Consider the following 26,641-nt stretch of genomic DNA (forward strand, 5'->3'; position numbering starts at 1 on the left):
ATTTCAACCTCCACCAAAACTAGCGAAACTGAAACAAAATCTTTGTAGGAAAAATTTCTCTTATCGATTTCAAGAAAAATCAGTCCACAATCTTAATGTAAATTGGCTCTCAGATTCTTAATTTGATGATGCCCTGCTGCTTCGGGACATATATTCCACATGAACCCTAATTGGTTATTCCAAATCTAATTTAAGGTGCTTTGCAGTGATAGGAAAAAATCCCACCGTTGCAGACTACTCTGGGTGTCTGCCCCATGACTTGTTTCAAGGCACTTCCCAAAAAAGAACATCATCTACCATTCTGAAATGAACAGCAAAATGTATGTTGACATCATTGAAGTTAGTCTTGGTCATTTGATTAACCTTGACAATCTATTTTGTCTCACTGCTTCAGAACGGGATTTTTAAAAAGTTAAATAAATTATTTAAAGTTTTTTTTAAACATTCTGTATATAATGCACCAGAGTTTTATTATATCCTACGCATCCCTTGTGATTGATTTGTAAGTATATCAGGTTTTGGAATATTTGCCATCTTATATAGTAGATTCTACACATATGCCTCACCTGAAAATATACTTTATTCTTACTAAAGAACTGATGAAAGGATGGATATTTAACTATGACAAATTCATTTTATACTGCAGTCATTTTCGGGTTCTATAGTGCGTTAACAGTGCAATTATTGCTGTACAACATTCTAATCTCTATTGTGTTGCTTTCTATTCCTATTGAATGAGAAGGTAGTTCCACTGTTTTAAAAAAGTTGATCTACTGGTTTGCTCTTTTCTTCAATACTTGGAGAGGGATTGTAGAATCACCTCCCCTTCCCAAGGAACAGAAAGGGATATAAATGAAGATTGGCATGCCTAGAACAAAAGGTGGCAGTGCCTGTAACCCTATGATCACTACCAGAAGTTGAAAACGCATTCATCGTAACTGTAATGAATAGCCATAATTTCAGTAGGCCTATTGTTTTGAGTATAAAATTATTTAGTGCAGCAAAAGAAACCAATTGCAATTTTATCAAATTTCTGTATAGAACTCCAAAAGTTGGAATACATGGTTGGTTATTTATAACATCAAAGTCTTCTGGGTAAAATATTTTGACCTCCCCATGGAGAGCCATGTTCAGTTAACATATGTTATACCGAAACTGATGTTCTGCTGAGTTCTGATGTTTCGGTTTAACGTATGTTGACTGAAGATGAATCTCCATAGCAAGGTTGAAATATTTCAAGAAGATAATTATGCAAGCAATGTTTTGACACTGTGTGGATCAGAAGACTTAAATGTTTATGACATCGGCCTTGCAAGCCTATGAACCAAGAACTAAGTTTATGTCATGGATTTCAATAAAACAAAATTTTACTTTTTTAACAATTTGTTATAATTTTATAGGTTTTAAACAAATTCTAAATTACATTTGTATTTTGAATCCTTTGAGTAATTTTAAACTTCCAGTTTTTACAACAATACATGATATATGACAAATAAAATAATACACAAAATAAATAAATAGCAAAACCGTAAATGATACATTTATTTATAGTAAAATTATACAAGTAAGATAATGGAGAAACAGAACAAGTGTTATCTTGTTTTGCACAAATCAATATTTTTCACTGTGAAATGTTGATAGTATAATAACAGAAAACTGTTCAAAAGCTAAAATAAATGAACAAAATTACAAAAAAATCATGACTCAATGGATGGCTATGGTTTCATAAATGTTACATAATTATTTTTTTTACTTATAATACTTTAAAAAACATAATTTTATAAAAAAACTCTAATATTTATAACAATAAAAGTATCTATGTACAATAAATAATTCATCATCACAGACTACATCACTAAAACAGTAACAAAGAAAATAAAAGTGTCCTATGAAACTAAAAAGGTAATAGCACTACACTAATAATAATGATAAGGTTACAAAATAATTTTAGTATTTTATGCTGCAACGTCAAAGAAATGGTCAAGAAGCGCAGCAACTTGTTCTGGAGTATATTTTACATATTTTTCTGGGTTTTTAGTAAAATATAGTGTGGAGTATTTATCATAGAAGGCACTGTACTTAGGTAAAATATATTCCTTGTTATCACGTTTTAGACCTTCCCGTAATTCAACATCAGGAATAGAATAACCACGCTGTGTTCGAGATATTTCTTCCATTTCCTTATTGAAGCCACTAAATTTTTCTTTGATCGTGTTACGGTCTTTATCTCGGAGCTTCCCCGCAGTAACAACAACGTCATCGTTGTTAGTAATATAATTGAGAACTTTATTCCAACTTTGCTTGTACGCCTTTTTATGGGTCTGTATCATGTTGACATAGGTCTGTTCACAGTCTGATTCTGATATATTGACCAATTCCAACAGAGCAGAGCGTTGTAGAGCTTTCAACACATGATGACTGTTGTTGAGTCGAAACAATGCTTTTACACCCACATCTGTGTATGTGTCACTTTTGGTAACAAGGGTGAAGTTCAGTTGAGAAAGCACTTTCTTGATGTAAATGCCCAATAGAGCTTTATTTTTGTTTATTTTACTGTTGTTTGGAATTTGCATAAAAGCATTTGTGTATGCGGGGTCCTGTCCTAAAACACCTGCAATTGTATCCATATATTCTGTTAGTTGTTCTGTGAAAACAAGGACGTTGCTGGTCAACTCGTGCACGGTGCCATCTTTAGGAAGCCCAGAACTAGTGTCGCTACGCACATTTTCTATAAAGTCTTCTAAGGCTTTCGCACCAGTCATGTGTAGAGTGTTTAAAATGTTTGTGAACTGAGAACGAACATTGAAATCACACCCCTCAACTGTGCGTTCAAATTCAGGTCTCATATTTAGGAGTTGTTTCAAAATGGGGAACACTACCAGAACAGCACCAAAGTCATGACGAGCAATGCATCGTTTGGCTCGAGTCGCAATGTTCTGACCGTCCTGCACTATGGTATCTAGAGCTTCTTGTATGATGATTTGGAATACTTGGTGGTGATGCTGAAGAGGAATGATACCGGTCATCAGAGTGCGTTCGTGTTGCATCAGTCGTTGCAAAGCCATAACACAGACCAAGTAGTTTTCCATCTCCTGTTCATCTACAACATCTTCCCTTGCCTCTACTAGATGCAACGTAGCTCTACGAGCACCCAAAGTCAACCCTGTTGAGTGTTCCAGAGTCTGCGATGCTTTCAATAACATCTTGTTCGCTTTCTTTTCGAACACTTGCTTCATCCTCTTTCCTGGTGTCTCGTGTTTGGCTCCCTGTTGCTTCGGCCTGACCAGAGGTGACGCAACTACACCCTGTACACTTCCACCACTTCCTGAACGTTGCTGTTCTCTCAATTGATTCAAAGACTTCAGTAACACTGAAGCTCTTATTCGGGCGTATACGTTCATAAACTCGTCCCGACCTTGTGTCACCAGCCAGTCGGCCATCACTGTCAGCTGACTGCTTACCGCTTCCGGGAACTGCGACAGAGAACTTACTGAGGCATCATCTGCAGTCAATTCTTCATCGGTGGCGACCAAATCTAGAAGTGTAATTGGTGGTACAGGTCGACTGTGCTTCTGAAGTAATTCTTTAAACTCCCTGTTCAAAGCATCACCACCAGCACTAAAGAGTGAAGACACATTCTCTAGTTCAACGCTTTGTGGATTGTTTTTCTCAAAATAGTGCAGGGCTGTTTGAAGGCGTTGCATGGCAGACAAAAACTCATCAAGACCTGCCACGAAAGGTCCACTGCGAACAGTAACTTCCACTTCCTGAGCCACGCTGTAATAGCCGATGACATGGTCAAGCGCTGCTAATGTACGCTCTATGTTTTGTTGACTTCTTTGTAGGTTCCCTGTTTCATTGTAAACAGGGAGAATGGTTTCTTCTAAACGAGCGAGACGTTGCTCAAACAATGATAAGATTCCAGTAATGCCTTTGGTAAGATTGCTGCTGCGCTCCACATTTTCTTTCAACTCTTCAAGTTTTGCTGTTTCATTTTCTAACTTTGATTCGATTTCATATTTTCTTTCTGTTGGGTCATATGTTTTCATTTTAGAGCTGAAAAAATAATAACACTGTTAACATTTAGAACTTAATGGCATTTATATTTAAGATACTAATACAAAAGCATTCAAAGGAATACCATAGGCTATATGTTCCTGAAATTGGATACAATTGAACTCTCTATATAATGGCAGAGATTGAAGCCAGCAATAATCAATGCACAATATTATAATGAACATTTTAAGTGAATGGAGAAATGTTACTAGGTATCAATCGAGGCATTACAATTTTAAGTTGTTTCACTTCCACATCATCTCCTTTCAGGTTTCGTCCACAATTTTTTCTTAGCTTAAGAAAATTATACAATCTGAAACCCACAATAAATGTTTCACCATTAAAAACATCATTACTTTTTGGATTTAAATTTGTTTTGCATATTTTGATTGCTACTACTACGATTTACAAGCAGTCAGGAAATTAGGATTTCAGATTTTACATGTTACAAAAGGTACAACACTATGTTTCGAGGATTGAAATCTACCTTCTTCAAGTGTAAAAACCCTAAAACATAAAAAACCAAATAAACTTAGATTTTAGTACTTGAAACACAGTGTTATACTTTTTCTAACATACAACAATGGTAAATGTCAGAAATCCTACTATCCTCTCAAATCATCCTTTGTTAGTAACAAAATTTAAACTAAGCATCAGAAAATGTTAAGTGTATGATATGGCTAAAAAAATGGGAACAGTAAAAGCTGTTAATTATGTAAGTGCCCAGAAATTAATTTAGTTTGCTTCTTAAGAATTTGGATTTCTAATATGAAAATAAATATCACACTTTTTGAGACCTATTTTTACCCTTAGTGCAGTTTATAAAAGAAATATACGTGTAAGTAATGTTACAATTAATTGTACAAAATAGTGAAGTATTAAAAAAAATAAACGTCTTGAGAAGTATTAATTATTTTTGTCACAAAAACTACAAGTTATTTAACCAAGTTCTCAATATGCATTCTTTTACTTGGGATTCATAAGACTAATGGTGTATTTAATACTAGTTGCAAAACCTCTAATGGCACGCTTTTTTTAGTAGTTGTGAATATCATTAAAAAATTTGTAAAATATAATCTTAGACATAAAGTATGCAGTCTATATTTTTGATCAGTACATTACAGCCAGCATTTATAAGTAGTTATAAAAAAAATTCATTGGCATTTTTTGCATTCAAAATAAAGAAAAGTCAAAATCAAAATTTCCAAAGTAAAGCTTCGAAAAAAATTATTTTTATATTTCAAGATATACAAAAACTAACCACTTTTGAAAGCTAGTTCAGTTTTTAAAGTGAGCCTAAATGGCAAATCAAAGTTGTTATTTCAAGTTTATATGTTTTTACGATATCAATAGTCCAAGATCCGTAACACAGTTCTCCTTAGATAAAATGGTGCTACCAAGAATATAGTAAAGAATAAAAGAATAAAGAATAAAGAATAAAGAATAAAGAATTTTATTTTCTTAAATTTCAACAGTTAACAAAATGTACACTTTTATCTCAACATTTAATAATTCTCTTGTCAGGCTGACCATTATTTTATTACTTAACTTAGTAGTTTTGCATTGAAAACAGCCTTAACTATTACAATATACAGTATGTACATATTACAGTAGGTAAATATTGACACAAGAAGGAAATTTAAGAAAATCTAGGGCCTCTAAGGCAAGCCTGTTCAGAGGTTCCTTTACAGTACTTACAAAAAAACAATAGCACTCAGAAAAAATTATTTTTTAAGAAAATTGACAAAGATGGTCTCAAAAAAACAAACATGTTGTGCCTTAGCAAAAAAATTTTATCCACAGTTAACAAAATAAACAAATGCAACTTGCAACAAGAGAAAATAACAACACCTGACTTCCTGTACCACCATCCACAAGGAAGCAGAACATAGACTACAGATACATAATAAAAACAAAAATATTGACTTCACAACTATATTAACAATAATAAAAAAAAAAACATACAAATATTAACCATACATTACTGATAAACACTGATCATCTGAATAAGTAAGCTATTGTATAATATTAAACAAAAACTCAATATCTTCCAAATGAAAGAGCCATGATTTTAGTCTATTCAAAAAAATATTTTTGTTGTATGAATATTTAATATAATCAGGTAATTTTGGTTAAAAATCTTTGGTGCGATAAAATTATATGTTTATAGTGTAAAAAGATATTGTTGGCTTAGGTATTGTAAATTTATTTGCATTTCTTAATCTCAATTTATAGGTTATTTACATTGGCTGGAATATTTCCACTTCTTCTACAGTAAAAAAGTTTTAATACTTTGAATACATATAAATATCTCAGAGGAAAAATTTTATAGGTCTAAGAACAATGGACGAGAAGGTTCATATTTAGTTTTTTATTCGAGATTATTCTTACCAAATGCTTCTGCCGTAGATATATTGTGAGTTCAAGTAAGAAATATATGTATTGCCCCAAAATACTATTCCATACTCTATTCTGCTCTGCACCATTGAAAAATAAACTGTACGCAAAACTCTCTCTCACTACACATACTTTTTAAAAAATAGAAAAGCCTTAGGATTTTATTTATTTTACTATTTAATTTACTTATATGTATCTTCCAATTCATTTCACTATCAACATATACACCTAAATACTTTATTTCACTGGTTTTACCCAAAACAGAACATTTACTTTTTTTACAATGAATTTGTTGACTAATACAATCTGCACACCTATATAAAATCGGTACTACTGAAAAAATTTTACTTCTTTTTTTAAAGAAAAATTTATGTATTTTGTTTTTTTCAATGCTCAGTTGCATATGATTCACAGTGAACCACCACTGTATCGCATCAAGGTCACGACTCATTGCTACTCGTACTGAGTCCAAATCCTTGCTGGCATAGCACAAGGCAGTATCATCCGCAAAAGATGTTAAAGTACCATGAAAGCGAGCATTACAAAAATCATTTATATATATTATGAATAAAATAGCTCCAAGAACTGATCCTTGTGGTACACCATTTTTTAATTACAACCCATGTCACTACATACAGCATTAATTTTGACACATTGTTTTCTCTTCAGCAAGTAACTCTGAAACCAATCATATACAACTCCCCCGAATGCCACACCGATAAAGCTTTTCCAAAAGAATATTATGGTCAACTGTATCAAAGGCTTTTTTGATATCTAAAAATAGGCCACTAACATTTTTTTCCGTCATTAATTCCATCATAAACATTGGTCATAAAGTTTAATAAGGCATGTTCAGTGTTTTAGTCCCGGATCTAAATCCAAACTGTTTGGTACTAAAAAAATTTGTTTTACTTAAGAACTTCATAAGCTTATGCTTCATTACCTTCTCAATGTAAAAAAAAACAATAGAGTTTTTATCTCGACAGAATGTAAAGCTGACACACTTTTTCCTTAATCCTCATACAATTTGTGTAAATGTTCAATTTTCCGTATGCTGAGGAGAAGTCTATGGCAACTCCAAGCTATTTATGACACAAAAAACCTCGATATTATCCACTAATAGCAAGAACTTTGTCTCAATGGGATCAGAAATATCATTCAGGAAGATATTGAACAAAAAGGGGCCCATGTGGGATCCCTGAGGCTTTCCAGATTTCACATTAAAAGGTTTAGGGTACAGTATTAGCAAACTTGAATGTTATCTTCCTGACAAAAACGTATCCCTAGTAGTAAAATAGTACCCTAGTTATAGCTACATTAAATGTTCAATGTATGAAAACCAAACTAAATGTTCTGTCATTATTTATTGAGGACTTAGATCCTAATGTTTTATGTGTTACCGAGCACTGGCTGCGGGAATGTGAGTGTGAGCTATACAATAGACTCTGTAATTTAACGTTGGCTAACGTGTACTGCCGTCAAGCCTGCAAACATGGAGGTTCTGCAGTGTATGTACACTCCTCAGTTAACTACAAAGAAATAAATGTTCTACAATTTTGTGAAGAATTAACCCTGGAATTGGCGGCAGTGAAGCTCTTGGATAGCTCTGTTATCGTGATGTCAGTGTACCGTTCTCCGGATGGAAATTTCAATGACTTCTTAGAACGACTGGAGGACTGTTTGAGTTATCTCTCTCTTAGAAAAAAGAAGATTGTGGTCTGCGGAGATTTCAACATACATCTGGAAACCCCATCTACCGAGGAAAGACGCTTCACAAACTTACTACTTAGCCAAGGTCTATTTGTGGGAAATAGGCTCCCTACCAGAGGTCACTCTTGTCTCGACACTATGGCTACAAATATTGACTCATGGGACTATAATGTCTCAGTTGTAACCCCTATGGTCGCTGACCATGACGCGGTTGTGATGGACTTAAACTATCCGTGCTCAGCCACATTTAAAGGTAAAACTCCTCCTTCATGGCATGAAGACTACAATTTTATTAAAAGGACAGTCAAAGATGACCAGCTACCCCCCCCCCTGTTATCTTGGCAATTAGGACAACTGGACTGGAGGAGGGAAATGCCTGAATCTACTGTCCTGGAACCGGAATCCTGTTTCAATTCATTTTTCACCTCATTCATGTTTGAATTTGACAACCTCTTTCCAGCTAAAACACTTAGTGGAGTTAAGAGTAAAAGAACTAGGCCTACTGCCAAAATTGTGGACAAAACATGGTACACACCGGAATTGCGTCACCTTAACTCTCTTGTGATTGCAGTTCATGATCGCTACAAATCTGCCAAGTCAGTGGAAGAACAAATCAAACTCTACTCGACCTATCTCAGAACAAACAGACTCTACAGGTCGAAGGTTACTGACTCAAAAAGGGCCCACAATGTACATGTTCATTGAAAATTCCCCAAACCCCTGCAAGGCTGCTTGGGAAGTGGTTAACAACTCTAGATCTAAAAAGCCTAAAGTTGTCAGTTCTTTCGAGTCCAGACTCCTTTAACAACTTTTTTGTCGACACTGTAGAGGAAATTGTGTCAAGCATACCAGCTGGAGTACAGGACCCGTTAAATTTTAGAACTATAAATGCCGAGCATGGCCAGGGCCCTTGCCTAAGCCAATGGAAAGAGGTGACCCCATCAGAGGTGGTCAAAATTGTTAAAAACTTCAAAGCATCAAGTAGCCCTGACATCTATGGAGTGTCATGCAAGGTATTAAAGGCGGTGATTGATACTGTGGCGGTTCCTCTGTGTACAGCTTTATACAGCTGCCTTAGACAGGGTGTTTTTCCTGCCAAATTGAAAGTTGCAAGTACTGTGCCTATCTTTAAAAAGGGAAATGCAGAAGACATTGCAAACTACAGGCCTATCTCTGTCCTCCCGATAATGTCTAAGGTGCTAGAAACAATTCTAAAAACTCAATTGACAAATTTCTTTGAATCTCACCTTCTATTGGGAGATCACCAACATGGCTTCAGAAGAGACCGCTCTACCACCACTGCTCTTCTGTCTTTGTCTGCTGAAATTATCAGGGCCTTTGAGGATGGGGATTCGCTGGTCTTAACACTATGCGATGTGAGTAAGGCCTTCGACTGTGTGCCTCATAGAATCCTACTTGATAAGATGAAGAAGTATGGAATAAAGGAAATTGCTCTAAAGACCCTGGAAAACTAGTTGGAAAACAGACGCCAGATAGTCTCCGTCGGTGGCGTAACATCTAGCAGCAGGGAAATTATGCACGGCGTCCCACAGGGCTCCGTACTAGGACCATTGCTGTTCATCGTCCTAGTTAACGACCTCAGACTAAACGGCCAGGCATTACTTTTTGCCGATGATACCACACTGGTCTAAAGAGGAAGGTGCACGGATGAAATTCTCAGAGATGCCGAAGATCTATTGTCTGTGGCAAAAATGTGGTTTGCAGCAAACAAGCTTAAATTAAACGAAGATAAAACCCAGCAGATCTTGTGCACTTTGAAGCGGACAAACCCGGAAGATAATGTGGAGGCTGTTAAGCTACTTGGTTTTTGGCTTGATCCTAAGCTGGATTGGAATCAGCATATAACGCAAATCTGCACAAAGCTCTCCAGGGTAGTTTTCCTTCTCTGGAAACTCAAACATGTAATTACGGAGAAATACCTTGAAATTGTGTACCATGCACTTTTTCACAGCCACCTGTCCTACGGATTGCTTCTCTGGGGACATGCCCCTATTTGTGGTGAGGTATTGTTGCTCCAGAAGAAGGCTATGCGCACCCTAACATCTGCCAAACACCTGGACCACTGTTGTCCGATCTTCAGACAACTGGGAATTTTGACAGTATATGGGCAGTACGTTTTAAACTCGTTGTTGTACGTAAAGAATAACCAGCAGAATTTTACTCAAAGACAAAACGTTCACACTAAAACACCAGAGGAGCAAAAGCGTTGAATATCCCGAAATGTAGACTGTCAAAGTCCCAAAAGTGTTTCCCCGTAGCAGAATTGAAACTCTTTAACAGCCTACCTGAAGAGAAAAAAGCGTTGAACAGTTTAAAGTTCAGAAGTGAAATCTACAACAAATTAATAGAAAGGCCTCTCTATTCACTCACTGAGCTGGATGCGACGCCACTCTTCTAGTCCCACCTTCCGGGATCAACCAAACTGACGCAATCTATCTGGAATTCCAGTCATCGATGAAGACTTCAAGTATCAAGTATGAAGAGAACCATTTGAGGAAGCATCTATTAACGCCAAAATACTGACATTTTTTAAGAAGATAATATTTGATAAAGCCTTAGGCCTTCTTGGTAGTTCTTTGCAAAAACTGAAGATATGTAGCTTTCATAAAGCATGAGGTTTGTATGGATTATTATTCCATCAATCCATACTAAACAAACCTTCATACAAAACAACAGCCAGTTACAATTAGTAATATCATTTTGACAATTTTGATACAAAAAACTGTGTCTGCTTATCTTACTTTACCTATAACCAATGAATTAATCATTAAGTTATTTAATATCTTGATGCTCAGTCATGTGCAGTGACAAACAATACTGCTATCACAGAGGAAAGAATGATAAACAAAGATCACCAACAAAGAAACAATAGCCAAAATAATGAAACACAAGAAAAAATAATAGAAAACTTAAATTACACTTTTGTAACTGTTCTCCAAATTCAAATTCTGTATCATTGGGTTAAGGGTCGGCATAGCCAATCAAAATTTCAACATTATTAATGTATTCTGCTCATCATTCTAAACACAAATATATATATGGTTTTTGGGGGTGGAAATCTCAAATAACTTTGTTTTTTAATAATTGAAATGTAAATAAATTTGTGGTTATATTTGTGTACAGTGTTCTTGTTATCTGATTTTCAGTGTTATCTAATCCCGATATCTTATTTGACTGCTCTGCACAGTTTAGTTATGCACCATCTACCGGTCCATGCAGTCTCTTCAACAATAGTGTGTACTTCCATGCTGGAAGGCGTTGCCGCACTCATCGCTGATGGCTAAAGGCACTTGTGTTAGGCTGATATTTTTTTCTCAGGTCTAAATTAATAAAAACGCCTTTTATTTTGGTAAAATTCCCCTGATTTCAACATTATTGTAATTTAACGTATCCAAATAGCTGAACAATAACGTGATAATAGCTGAATTCGAAAGCAACCAATAGGTGGTTGACTTACGATCATAACAAGACTATGTGACGCCTGTAGAACAATGAAATATTACTCTGTACGAGAAAAGTAGTTCCACTTACAACTTTCTATAACTTCATTATTTGTTATTTCCACCTATTAAAACCTTATATTGCTTTTTTCAGGATTGTAGCAATAGGTTAATAATGCAAAACTCGAATTTTTCCGGATCGGCCGTTAACTACAATTACCTCAAATTCTCTGCTCTTTTTATTTGTATACGTTTATAACCCTGTTATCCCTGGCTACAGTATAATAAGCGGCCACAAACACAATCGTATTATGATTATTGATTTTAAATATCAAATACTACATTTGATCTATAGGAATTCATAAATAATCATCGCCGCCAGCTTTTATTTTTTAGACTAGTGATGTCATTACCAGTTGTTGCTAGTGACATCATTAGCAGCTGAAGCTGATGTCATTTCGTTTATGTAGGAGAAAGCTAATGACGACAATAACAATGGCAATGAATATGCAGAAGATATTGGCTCAAAATGTTTTTAGAACTGAGCAATGTTCTAAATGTTACAAGATAAGTTAATGACCTTGCTCCTTTAAATCCAAAATGAAAACTAGAATTAAAGGTGGAAAGCAAATAGTGTTTCCCTGCAAGAAAAGTAAGAACATACACAACGTATCTAAAAACGATCTTGAGAAGACTTGTTTTGAACATTCTAAATTTGGTATTGAGAATATAATGAAAAATCATGTACTACTTTAGTTGAAATCAAACAAACTATTACTTTTCTATTAATGAATGTACTTTTGACGGCATCAGTACCTGCAGAAATACCATTTCACATTGGCTAAAGTAATCGTAAGTACTTAGCTGCTCAAACATTGTTTAAATATAGTTTAGTTATTTTATGTTATCCAAAACAAGTACATTTATTTTACATAAAAAAAGTATAGCTTCACTATAATAAGATTTTAAAAGCCTAAAACAATTCAGTTCGACATTATCACTCAAAATTAGTTAAAAGTAAAATCATGTTTGGAAATAAATTCAAAACTACAATCATGTGTTTTGTTATTGAGAGACTCTGCAATCACGTTATCTACTAGACCGCTCGACTTTGACCTCTGTCTGAGGATGGGGAGGGGTTTGCGATAAGACAATTCCTTTTTTATATTGACGAAATATTGTTCTACGCTAATCTAGTAATCAGTAGAAGCAAAATGTCAAATAACGATACATTTCTCGGTGTGGTCGGTATAAACCCAAAGTACCAAATTTATATTATTATTTGTAAATTATATTAATATCTATACTATATTATATATAATATATTGAAAACTAGCAAAACCATACAGTTCTTTGAAATATCTATTACGTTATTTGTTCCAACAATTTGCTTTCAATCTTTTGTACGATCATGAATATCGATGATTCAAATCATTCGATAATCATAATCCGATTGTGTTGGTAGCCGCTTATTATACTGCAGCCTTATCCCCTTCTCTTACATCTGTTACCTATACTTAATTTCTTTTATCTCTTACCCAGAATCCAGTTTAACCCATTGGCCTTGTATCACGGAACGGTTCCGTGACAGCTAGTCTGGGCTCAAAATTTATATTACGGAACCGTTCCGTGACAAGTACAGCGCCATCTAAATAATTTTTTTAAACTCCTTTTTCAACCAAATGTTAGTATAAATTAGACTAATATTGTTGTAACACATACGAAAAACTGCAATACTACAATTAATTGAAATGTAAATGAATAATAAGTTACTATAAGAATATTAATGTACTACAAGAGAAACAAATCAATATTCTTGGAATTTGCAGTATTTAGAAAAAACATTTATTCTGACAAACTATGCATATATATATATATATACACATATTCTAATATTGCTAGGTAGAGAAATACATTTCAAATAAAATAAAAGCAACAATGGGGTATTTTATTTTATATTATTTGAGTACAAAAAATTTTTAATTAAAAAAATTCCAAAACTTTTTTAGTTTGTACAGCATTATTATTTTTAAATTATGACCAAATATATCACTATCTATTTATTATTAAAGCCCATTTCATGTTAATCCAAAAAGATATAAAATATAACCAAATAACCTGAAAATAAATTTGTTGCAAACATATAACAAAACTCTCAAGTTTTTAACATTTTTAATAGGATAACTCCAGTTGAGCTGATAGTAAAAATCGTACCAGTAAGATTAAAGGCCGGGGTGGCAAATCACGAATTTGACGTTACCAACGTATTCTGCTCACCCTCCTGAACAAAAAATATATATAGTACTAGGGGGTGCAAATGACAAATAACATGATTTTAGGGGGTATATTGATAAGTGGTTAAGTTCCTAATGTTTTAATGTTCAGTTTGTGTGCTGTGTCTGGATAATCTGTTTACTTGAATATTATCTGCGGCCGGGACTGATAGCATATCTGTTATCTGAGTTCTCCGGGGCAAGGGTCAGTTCTACACAAGATATCGTGTTCAGTAGGTCGGATTGAGTGAGTACGTTTACAATGATGAATCAACCATCCACTAGTTCAACCAACCCTAGTGAATTGTGTGTGTCGGAGTGTTTCGTAGGGCACGTAAAGAGTTTACGTTTTAACCGAAACGAAATTATCTCTTTTTTAATTGAACATAGAATTTTTTTAAAATGAGTGTATGTGTTCGTCGTGCGGTCGAGTCGTGTTTTTAAACCGGGAGACTTTGTTGTTTCGTTGTGATAGACCACTTTTTTGTTGCTGCTGCTCAGCTATATCTGCCAACACACTAATGGTAAGTGTTCTCTGTTAATATCCATCTATATATTTGAGTTTTTCATGATTTATTTAGTTTTTTAACTTTACATAATTGCCTTTGCATTACATTTCAATTTATATTTTTGATCAGCCCCTCTAGAATTTTATATTTTACTGATAGGTACTATCTCGAGGGATGTTTTTCTTTTATTGACATCAGCGCGGGGCAGCCGAAGCTCGCGCTGATGGCCGGAGGCACTCGTAATTAATTTTTTTCTCGAAATTAAGAAAAACATTATTAATTTTGATCAAAATTCTGCTCATTTCTGTATTATTTTTCATTTACGTTTGCAAAGATGGCGGCGCAACCGATGACGTCATCACGAGGTTCAATCATTGGCTACAAAAGGTCATGTGACGCTAGACGTGGATGTAGAACATGGAGATATTACTGAAAAGTTATTTAATTTTTCATTTTCTAGAACTTTGTTATTTCTCATTTCCACCCCATCAAACCTTATACTTTTTTTTCTATAGGATGATTCCAATAAGTTAATAACACAAAACTCTTATTTTTCCGCCCCGGCCGTTAATACGATAATTACCGTATAAATATGTATAAGCCAATGGGTTAGCTAGATTTAATAAACATTTTAAATATAAACCAAATATAAAATATGTTATCAATGTTTATGCGATATATGGCTTGTCAGTGACTAAAACATTGTTGTGTAAATGAAAGTAATATTCTATGACAGACAATTAATTATTGCAAGTAGTTTAAGGTTAACCACATTGTCAATCAAACTACATGGACACTTTATGTTTATTAGGTCATTAAAACTAGATTATTAGGTGTTGTCTACATGCAACTAAAAGTATTCTGTTTTATAAACATACCAAGTTTAATATAGGCCTACTAGTCAAATATTTGAACAAATGAAAAATAGATTGAAAATGTAACATTAAGATTTATTCAGCTTCATCGCCGCACATTTAAACTTAATTTTAATTTGACGAGAACAACTATAATAACAATTTAAAAAATGTTAACAATTATAAATATAATCCAACAGCAACAGATAAGTCAACTCTAAATCCCAACCCAATGTTTTTATACACTGACAAGTGAGTCAAGTGAAGTGACGTTTGATTATTTTTTTTCAATTAGTTGAACGCAGGCTTTATTTTTAAACTGCAAAGCCACGCGTATCGTTAATTTAAATTATATCGGTAGTCACAGTTTTTATTGTTACTTTTACTCCATAAATAATTAGTAAAATAAATGGTTGCTTCAGAACATTAAAATTTATAATCCTCATAAATTGTTACTAATTTCAAATCTTTAATTTTGCGTTTGTGCGACATTTCAAGATATGTTTACTTAGACGATGATTCTTTAGAAGAAGGGTTAGTAAATATGGCCATATTGCAAAATTTGTTTTCTTAAGAATTTTACAAATATTTTCATGTTTTTAACAGACTTGATGCATAGATTAAATATACGATCAATCGATTTATTTACACCACTCTTGCAATATTTAAAGTTAGAACTATCTAATAGTTTCATATGATGTAATCGCGGTGCGTTGCAAGTGTCTAACTCTTAACTTACACATAATAATATTATTGAATACAATAGTATATATAATTAAGGGTAATAGTAATGTTTCTGTGTAATATGCCTGTGCTTTTCTGTCTACTGCATCTAGTTTAAAATTCGGTTGCACTTTTGTACCATCAGCCTTTATTAGTTTTGTAAAATGTCTGAGTTTTACCTACTATATAAGTATCTTTTGTATTTATAATAACGTATACTCTTTCTGGACATTCATATTATCACAACATTGTTTAGCAATAATGTTTTCATTAACTTAGTTGCCTTTAATTTAATATCCATGTGTCTGTGCAACACTGTGACATTATGGGTTTTATATTGGTAGGGTTGAATAATTGATGAATTATATTGAAACGGAAAGCCTCCTATCTGTTTTACTTTCCAGATTCGGTCAGTATTAATCATATTTCATGCTTTTAATCATACTCTAGGGGTAGTTTTTTTAAAAGGAACCACGGGGTGGTATAAAATTACTAATTTTTTACGACTTCCTTTACAATAAAGAACTTACATTAATCAATAGGATTGGTATAAGTTCACAACAGCCTTAACCACTATCAAATTATACTACCTGAAGAAAACTCCATATAGACTGCTATTTAAATGTTTCTATAATATGTAATATATCTAATATATGTGCGATGAAAATGTACAGTAATTGTCAAAATCACAAATATTTTAAATTGTGGCCCTTGACTACATTGCTATACACTTTGTAATGTTATGGTAATAAAATATTTCAATTCGTACAGAAGAGTCTGTGTCTTTTCAAATGCAATTATTTCTTCATCAACCATAAAAAATAATTTTATTTTAAAGCAATTTTTTATATTATAACCGTTATATAAAACTTGTACCTTTATTAAAAGTATTTTTCTACAAATTAAAACTGTTAGATAAATTTGTCTTCCATACTAGTATGTGGTAGTGCAATAAATTTTACGTCTCATTTATCAATAAAAAAGTTCGTTAAATGAATTAAATTTATTAAATGGAGAGGAGGGTTTGAAATTTATAAACCCATCGAGTACGGTAAGCGTTAAACTTTTTAGGAAAGTATTTCCTTAGATTGGGTGGTTTAATTAGTGAGTTTCGAGGACTCATATAAAATAAGAATAGATTCATGGTACAGATTTTGTCACAGCCACTGAACTTTTCAGAACGGATATCGTATTTAAACTTCTACACAAAAAGTAATGGCCACTGTATAAAGTAGACAGAAAGTGCGATCTCTTACGTTGAAGAGTTTATACACACATTGCAAAAATCCTGACTACTATTTATTCAATGTAGGAGTATGTCAGATTACAAGCCGTGTTACAGGCATCGCTAAGTAATTAGAGATGAAGGACATGCATAGTCAATATTTAACTTGTACTATTCTGTGTGGAAGTTAAGTTCTCAATTGGATATCGAAACATCTTGAGAGCAGACAGACAGAAACGTTTGTACTACAAGTTTCCAGTCTCCTGAAGGGTAGGATCCAGTGACGCTCAACCAAACGAAAACGAGATACAATTGCCATAATTGTATTTGGCCATTCCAATATATAAATAAAGTTTGACAGAGAATTTATAGTAATTTTATTCACAAGATATCTCGGTGACAGTCACGATTCAGTTAATTTAATATAACAGTGCAGATATAAAATTTCATAAAACTGTTACATATTTGTGGTATAACTAATTGGAGACGCGAATAAATAAGTAAAGTATAAATAACCTAATATTGTGTTTTATATGTACACTATGGTAATTTTTGAAGTTATAGAGTAGTACATTCTGTAGAGTGATATGTCCGAGTTGGTGGCAGAACTAGCGGTATCAGTGTTTTTGTTTTTTTGAATTGTTGTTTTCTTCTTCTGTTCTCCAGTCCGACCGAAATTCGAGAAGAGTGATGGTCGATTACGAGATATTGATCTTTCCGATCTTTCAATTTTCGATATGCTAACATTTTCGAATAAATCCATTCGTTTTTCTGGACGAGCTGCTGCGGCTGCTACAAAATTCACAAATTATTGAAAATAAGCTGTTTGGTTTCAGAATCAGACGTGCTCACCTTATTTATAATAGAATACCCACTTTAATTTTGAAAAGAGCATATTCTATTTTCAAACATTTATACAATATTAAATTCTAAATAATCAATCAATTCAATTTACCGCATTTCCTTTCCAGGAAAACCAATCTTTTCAATCAATATTTTAATTACAAAGGACAGGCGAAATGTCAAAGTTAGATCATGTGTATCTATATACAAGATGTTTGAAAAGTCTGGGTACGGCTTAATATTTTACAAACCATAGCAGATGACATCTATAAACTTTGCACAGTGTCATATGGCTATGTAAACTATTTTTCTTTGCTATTACCATGACATGCCAACCACGGGGGGACGGCCCACAGAGGAAAACATAGAAATCTTAAATTAAAGCATGGGTTGAGTGATACCTCATTTGTAAGAGCTCACTTAGTAGAGTCGAATGCCGCAAACCGCATCTCAAAAGGTTTATCCAATCAGAAATGGCGGGTTGTTTTAGTACACATTGTGAAGTACATTATGCGCTGCCATTTCTGACTGGATCGACGTATTCTGATGCGGTAGGCGATGTGCACTGACTTTTTTTAATTAGCAAATTATGTCATAAATTTATAACACAATAAATAAAACTAAAATGAATTCGTCGTCTTTATGTTTATGAATTAACATAGTTACACACTAGCAATGCTATTTTATTTACTATGTGAAAACACAATCTTAGAACAAAGTACTTAATATTATTAATAATTTGCAACTAACCTTTTATTTACAATAAATGTTCAAATTGTTCTCCCGTTGCAGTTTGACAGTGATCTAGCCGGTTGAAGTAGCCATCCATAACATTGCGTTGTATTTCAGGAGGTATTTCTGCGGCTTCATGTAATATTCTTTGTCTTAAGTCGCTTATGTCATAAGGCTTGGTTTGATAAACTTTATTTTTTATATATCCCCAAAAGAAGTAATCTAAAGGTGACAGGTCTGGTGATCTAGCAGGCCATTCTATTTTTCCTCTCCGACCTATCCACCGTTCTGGAAATGTTTGGTCCAAAAGATCACGTACGTTTACCGCATAATGAGGGGGCGCTCCATCTTGTTGGAACCAAACAGAATCAAAATATAATCCCGAATTCCGGATAGCTGGATTAATTCTGTCAACCAACAAGTTGTGGTAAGTATCCCCATTTAGATTTCCATCAATAATCAAAGGACCGATTACACTGGATCCTATCATGCCTGACCAAACATTCACGTTTTGTGGATGTTGGGTGTGAGCTTCTCTCATCCAGTGAGGGTTTGTATCTGACCAGTACCGACAGTTATGTCGGTTGAGATTTCCATTTAACAAAACACTTGCTTCGTCTGAAAAAACAATGTTGTTAACAAAATTCGGGTCTGTATCTAACTTTTGCATCATTGTATTGCAGTATTCGATACGTCTATCAAAATCGTCCTCGGATAGTTCATGTACAAGATGTACCTTGTAAGGGTGGTAATTGTTGGAATTTAAAATTGTCCATATAGAATATGTACTAATGTTATACTTAGTAGCAAGATTCCTGGTAGTCGAATGTAGCTCTTCAATGACTGTTACAAGTACGTCGGTAGCCATGTTCTCATCAGTCGCTGTTTTAGGTCTGCCACTGCGATGAAGATCTTTTACAGTTGCATTTTCTTCGAAACGGCGGACGGTGGTGACAACACCATTTTTTTGAAATAGGTGGTCTGTTCGGAAATCTTTCATGAAATAAATCTGCTACGGTTTGGTAAGAGCGCTTGAGGTCACCATAGCCCCTCATAATGAGTTGATTAATTCTGTCAATGTCTGATAATTCCATTTCTCTTTCGGTATTAACTTGAAATTCAACAATTTTAAACTAGAAACAACTAACACTGTACGCGCACTCACAAAAAATCTGAAAGAACTGAGAACTGACAACGTGATTTCCCGTAACAGGAATTAATAGATGTAGGACTTTGTCTATTGTTGATAACAACCTGAAATGATAAGGAGGGAAAAACCCATGTCATTTTGTCTAACATTAGAAAGTGACAGAATCCATGAATGGAAACTTTTACAATATTAAACATCCAAGTTCCTCTTAAAAAATTAGTTTAAACATTTAAAAATGTTTTTATTTCTTCTCTTTTAAGCCTCAGCTTTAAGCTATGCTGGCTTCGATGTACACTGGTTTATTATTACACTGATGTTTATTTGCAAAGTACTCTAATCGTGTCTATGCCTGATTGGACCTCCCCGGGATTTGAACCCGTGATCTCTCAGTTAGAGAGTCGAGACTATATCCATTAGTCTACGGAGGAGGACTTAAAAATGTTAAAGTGAATAATATCAGTACTTTAAGTTCTACCATTGTTCTTTGTTGGTGAAATAGTTAACTTAACACTTAATTTTTGAATTACATTTTTTTGTTATATTTTATAAATACTAATCAGTGAAACTATTGGTTAGTAGAGTGAAACGCCGCCTACCGCATCAGAATACGTCGATCCAGTCAGAAATGGCAGCGCATAATGTACTTCACAATTTGTACCTAAAACAACCCGCCATTTCTGATTGGATAAACCTTTTGAGATGCGGTTTGCGACATTCGACTCTACTAAGTGGTAAATGGTATCACTCGACCCATGCTTTAATTTAAGATTTCCAGGTTTTCCTCTGTGCGCCGTCCCCCCATGGTTGGCATGTCATGGTAATAGCAAGGAAAAATAGTTTACATAGCCATATGACACTGTGCAAAGTTTATAGATGTTATCTGCTATGGTTTGTAAAATATTAAGCCGTACCCAGACTTTTCAAACACCTTGTATATAAAAATGAATGTTTATGTGTTTGTCCTTTATGGAATCGTAAACTATTTGACCGATCATTACGAAAATTTGTATGTGTATGTATTTTTCCACGAAGAAGGTTTCTACGCTATGTCTATTGATTTAACTCGCCTCCAGGTGTCGTTGCCAAAGATAATAGTTTTAAAAGCGCCTGCACATTATAAACTGCAATTACGAGACAGTTACGAATATTTAATAGCCAAACATTATTTGAAGGCGCTAAGTTATGATGTATTTTTGTCTTGAAGATAAAGTTCTGGTTGAACTTGAAGCTTGAGTGTTAGACCACTTTATAATAAAACACATGTACGTGTACAATGGCTATAAACATATTATACAGATTTTCTTGATCGTGGCAACAAAGCAAACTCTATATCGGCGTTGGAAATATAATTTACTTGAGCCAGAAGTGCACATACACGGGTAACGCTTACGAAAAGCGTGCGAAGCTGTGGGAAACAGCTACTTCTGAATAATAGAAGGTTTAGTTTTGAAACTATCAGTTTCATATTCGCAGTATAACTGAACATTTTTATAACTACTGGTGTTGGTACCACGTTTTAAATAATTTTAAAATATCTTGTAAAATACTGAATGTTATTATTTTAATAATAATTATGTTATCGTTTACGTAAAAATATCCCATTATTAATTCCTGAGCTACTAGTATTTATAACGCTCTTTAATCTATAAATAACCTGTTAAGACGTAGATTTTGCTTTTAAACCGTGTAAAGATATGGATTGATGCAATACAAACAACATAACATTTTTTGAAAAAACAACACGATCGACGCTTTTTCAGTATACTTTGGGTGGTCAAAACTAGATAGGGTCTCAACTACAAGGATTTAGGTGTTACCTTTTGTCCCGATCTCTCCTTCAATGAGTCTGTTCTTAATTTATGCAGCCGTGTACACAGGATGATGTGATTCATCACAAGGTCAACTCGAGGCGTGATGTACCCTGCTGTTAAAAAAACTCTTTTCATACTTTGTACGTCAATTACTGGAGTATGCTAGTCCTGTTTGGTCCCCCTACAAACTTGGTCTAATTAATATACTTGAAACTATATAAAGGAAGTTCTTAAGACTGATGGGATTGCGCCAGGGACTGCATTTTAGGGAAGTGTCACTTAATGTACTTCAGACCGAGCTTCTCCTATTGGATCTGCAAGTTAGGCATGAAATCGCCGATTTTTTTATTTCTTGCCAAATTGAAGAACTTGTGCTTCCAATGCTCCCCTCCAACGTGGATTTCCGTACTCCATCATGATTCGACCACTTGATATATTCGGCAGGCGTCACTACCTACGTAGTTATGACTTTCATGGTCCACTTTTGAGAATAATGAGCCTCTGGAACAGTTTCTGCCATACTATTTATTCAGTAGCGTAGCTACCTCTCCACTTATCGTACACCCCCGGTGTACACCCGGTGCGGAAGTTGGTGGTGTCATCCTTTCGAACGTAAAAAGCAATACATTTTATATAATAAAGGGCATGGATATACTATTTTTTTCTTTTTATTATCCATCACTATAGAATAATACACGTCAAACTATTCACACTAACCAAACGCAACACACTCCACGAAACAAATGAGTGCAACTGTAACGTCAAAAGTCGTGAGTATGGGACGGGGAATCCCCACTACAGCGTCAGGCTCTTTTGCGGAAAATCCCCGAATTATACATGGAGCTGAGCAAGTGCTCGTGGAGGAATCTCCGAAAAAGAAATTTTTGTGCTAGCGATTTATTTTTGTTTGTTTGTACATTGTTCTTAAAGTTGAGAGACTGGGTGGGTGTCACTCCAAAAAAGGTGACACCCGGTGCGGCCCGCCCCCCTTTACTACGCCACTGAATTTATTTCTTCAATGAAAGTCCATCAATAATTTAAAGAAGTGTACTGGCTGTCTCCCAATATGCTCCTACGGAAACATTTATATAAACTTTACTGTATATTATTATTGAATTGTTACAGAGTGTTATCCATTGTTACGTATTAATTTGTAGTTTATCATTTGTTATTTATTGTTTGTGTATGTATTGGTTTTGCCGTTGGACAGAAATAAAATAAAGTGTGCATTCGTTTCAACATTTCGAATGCAAATTGCCCTTTCGATATGAGTTCGAATGGTTTTGACAATCTATACGTTTCGGTTGTACTCTCTTGCAATCGCGCATCATTTGCCAAGACTTGAGTGTAGACTTGTCTGTCTGGAATTTGCATGAGTGTGTTATATTTACTTATTATTGCAAGTCAAAATATTTTAAGTTCCTAATGCAGTGAGTGCGGTGTAATTATATTGTCTTATTGAATAATTTAGTTACGGGATAAGAAATAGATCCAGAAAAAAATACTTAGGCTACAGATAACAATTTGAATTGGAACCTAGATTTTTATGACAGATTTGTCAATTATTGTAAGCAAGTAATAGTATCAACGAATTTCAAATATTTGGAAGTCTGTATAAATTTGTAGTTTTTGAGCATTCTTCAATTGAGGTATAATCATGGTAACGCCTTTGGCCTCGAGATTTGCTGTGTTGCCTATTGATGATGATGGAGACACATCAAAAAGGATAAAAGCTAAAAATCTAAATAAAAAGAAGGAAGAGCAGCCCAAAGCCCAGACTATCAGTAGTAAGAAACCAGAAGTAAAGAAGAAAAATACTGGCACTAAGAAAAAAACTGAACAGGTATATTGAAACTGTAATTATTAAGTTACCTTTCAGAAATGCTAGTGTTCGATGAAATTTCTATAGAGAAGCATATTTACTTGACACAATTTGTATTGCAGATTACTTTGTTTAGCCGAATGCTCTACAGCAGTCCTAGCTTATTTGGCGGAAACTATGAGGTTAGGTTTAGTGAATCTGTGATTTTTATACTGTAACAAACTCCACATGCCCTTAAGTGGAGGTTTTGAAGAGGTAGATCTTTCACCCTATCAAAGTTGAAGATTCCCTACTCCCAAAAAAAATACAATTTATCTTGATAGCTTAAACAATTTAGGATTAGTCATTATTTTATAAGTTCATCGATCAATGTGGTATTCAATGTTTTATTTTGCAAGTCCTAGCCTATCACACATAAAGTGATTTGAAAATATGCTCATAGTTGTTATCTTTACAATGACCTACCTATAAGTACATTTCTATGAAGAATTAGTGTGATTCTGAGCAAAATTTTAGCCTATATGCGAATAAGATTTATACTTAATAAATACACTTAAGTAGATTTAATACTTTTGAATAATATTTTATCCCAATTACTCCAACAATCAACACAACTCGGTGGAAATTGGATAATGTAAACTTTATGCACTAAGAGGGAAACTTTTTTGCTCTACATTAGGAGTTACAAAAGAGTGCAGTTGGCCTGACCAAAATAATGGACAGGCCCACGTGATGTTACCACTCAAAACGTCAAATGCCGTCCGATAGGGTGATGGACCATTACGACGTACAAATCTCAAACTAACACTGATTTGCATTGAAATCTTACCAGTGTAAAGGTAAAAGATCTGGTACTTTGGGATTATACCGACCACACCCAGACATGGATCGTTATTTGACATTTTGCTTCTACTGATTACTAGATTAGCGTAGAACAATATTTCGTCAATATAAAACAGGAATTGTCTTATCGCAAACCCCTCCCCACCCTCAGACAGAGGTCAAAGTCGAGCGGTCTAGTAGATAACGTGATTGCAGAGTCTCGCCGCCCGTTCAGCTGGTGCGTCGCTTTGTTGTACTTCCGTGTTTTACCTCTACATTTCTCCAAACACAAAAATTCAACAAAAACAAACATTACCAAACTAAAACTAAACTCTTTATTGAAAAAACACACAAAACTTGTTTTTATTCTTGATCTCATTCCGCCACCCAAAATGCGAGTGCCTCCGGCCATCAGTGCGGGCTTTGGCAGCACCTTCGGTGCCCCGCGCTGATGTCGACGAAAGAAAAACATCCCTCGAGATAGTACCTATTAGTTAAATATCAAATTCTAGAGGGGCTGATCAGAAATATAAATTGAATTGTAATGGAAAGGCAATTATGTACCGTGCAAATCATGTGATGCCGCGCCCTGCCCTAATCAGGATTATCGAGAAAGATAAGATAACAGCAACAACAATACCGATCACAATACCTGGAAATGCTTGTAATTTTGTAATTAAACAGTTTTTTTTACGTTCTATCATGTTTGTTTTTATAAATTTATATTTTTGTGTTCTTCATACTGGTGTGGTCGGTATAATCCCAAAGTACCAAAGACCTCACAAGAAAAAGGCATTTTTAACCGTGCTGTGTTCCTGGATTCGCAGTGACACCCGAGCACCAGGTTTAGTTGCATACTAAGACCCGGCAGTGCCGAGTATTTTCCCCATTTTTAGGATTTCTTGACATAACTTGTTATTTAAAGTTTAATAAGTAGATTAAACAATTAATAATGTTTACAAACTCCTTAATTAATGTCAATTCGTAAATTGCCACTATCACACAACTATCTACGAATAAACATCGGAAATCACCTTGTAAAATATCAGTGTAACCATTACTGAACTCGTGTACAATACAAAGCAGTGGCGTCCAAGCAGTTTGAGAAATGTCCATAAGATTGCACCACCAACTGGACAGCCATCTTCTAGACATTTCTAGCAAATAAATCACCAAGTAACACAAAATAACAGTTGATAAATACAACAAAAATTAAACAGCTGATAATATGACAATGATTGTAGGCTACTCGGGCGTGGTGTTTGTTGACAAAACTACAGTTGCACGGCATATCTCTGGCGTGGTGGATGCTCACAAAACTAGAGATGAACGATATATTTTGAGTGTGGCGGTTAAAAGATTAATGCTATGACAGTTTGATATATTATATTTTTATTACTTTTATAATTTAATAATGTTATTGCATTTAATACATGAGCACAAAAAACAAATCGTCCTAATTAATCAGGAATAGTTAGTCAGTGTACTTTTTTATTTACCATAGATAAAAAAATCTTTTCAGTTAAGATTAATTTGCCTATATTATACCAATTTTTGGATGATAATTAAAAATTTTATAGGTATTTAAAACTTAAATTTGTCATGATGTGTTTCTTAAATTGTTAAAAAGTTTAATCAAGAAAGTGATTTTGTATATTAATATTTACACACAAAACAGTTTAAGTTTATTAAAATTAGAAATTGTTTAGTGAATCCATGACAATGTCAACTTGAGTGGACATCTTGATGGACGAAAATAAACAAACAATGGAAGTCACAAGCTCCCTTGGTAGAATCAACAATGTGACTGTTTTTTGGGTTCCTGGTCATGAGGGAGTTTCTGGGAATGAAAGAGCTGATACCCTGGCCAACTTGGGCTCAGTGTCCAACATGATGGAGCCTCAACTATTCTATGGTATTTCTAAATGTGAATCCTTTGGGGCTGTCTCAAAGTGGGTTCACACTGAACATGAGAGAAGGTCGAGGCTGCATTCGTGTCTGAGAATGAGTTTCTTTTGAAAAATTTTCTTTCCTTAAGTAGATCGGTGTCTTCTCGGGTTGTGGGTCTAATTATGGGACATGGTCACCTAAAGAAGCATTTTCAAAGAGGATGCATTTTCTGGGATCCGGGAGGATTCTCTGCAGAATATGTGATGAGCAGGAGAAAACTGCTGAACACTTGCTCTTCGACTTTCCTGCAAAACCAAGGGAGCGCTACGCTATCTTTGGCAGTCTGGATAACATTGGGGAATT

General features: G+C 34.5%; 2 protein-coding genes across 3 annotated transcripts in view; one reads left to right on the forward strand and one right to left on the reverse strand.

Moving 5' to 3' along the window:
* Positions 1 to 1,448: 1,448 nt before the first annotated feature.
* LOC124365761 (exocyst complex component 7) lies at positions 1,449 to 15,521 on the reverse strand. Its single transcript, XM_046821764.1, has 2 exons — positions 15,285 to 15,521; positions 1,449 to 4,056 (listed from the first exon to the last, which is right to left on the reverse strand). Exon 2 carries the CDS (start codon positions 4,047 to 4,049, stop codon positions 1,956 to 1,958), a length of 2,094 nt encoding a protein of 697 aa, XP_046677720.1. The 5' UTR covers positions 4,050 to 4,056; positions 15,285 to 15,521; the 3' UTR covers positions 1,449 to 1,955.
* A 7,530-nt stretch (positions 15,522 to 23,051) lies between these two features.
* LOC124365762 (G kinase-anchoring protein 1-like) overlaps positions 23,052 to 26,641 on the forward strand; it is a 30,148-nt gene continuing 26,558 nt past the window's right edge. Inside the window, exon 1 of one of the 2 annotated variants that reach the window (XM_046821765.1) lies at positions 23,052 to 23,587. In XM_046821765.1, the coding sequence (XP_046677721.1) occupies positions 23,402 to 23,587 (186 nt within the window). In that variant the 5' untranslated portion in view covers positions 23,052 to 23,401. The remainder of the gene's footprint in view (positions 23,588 to 26,641) is intronic. The other variant, XM_046821766.1, reaches the window with a different exon arrangement.

This window comes from Homalodisca vitripennis, chromosome 7, assembly GCF_021130785.1.
Source record: "Homalodisca vitripennis isolate AUS2020 chromosome 7, UT_GWSS_2.1, whole genome shotgun sequence".
Classification (NCBI taxonomy): Eukaryota; Metazoa; Arthropoda; class Insecta; order Hemiptera; family Cicadellidae; genus Homalodisca; species Homalodisca vitripennis.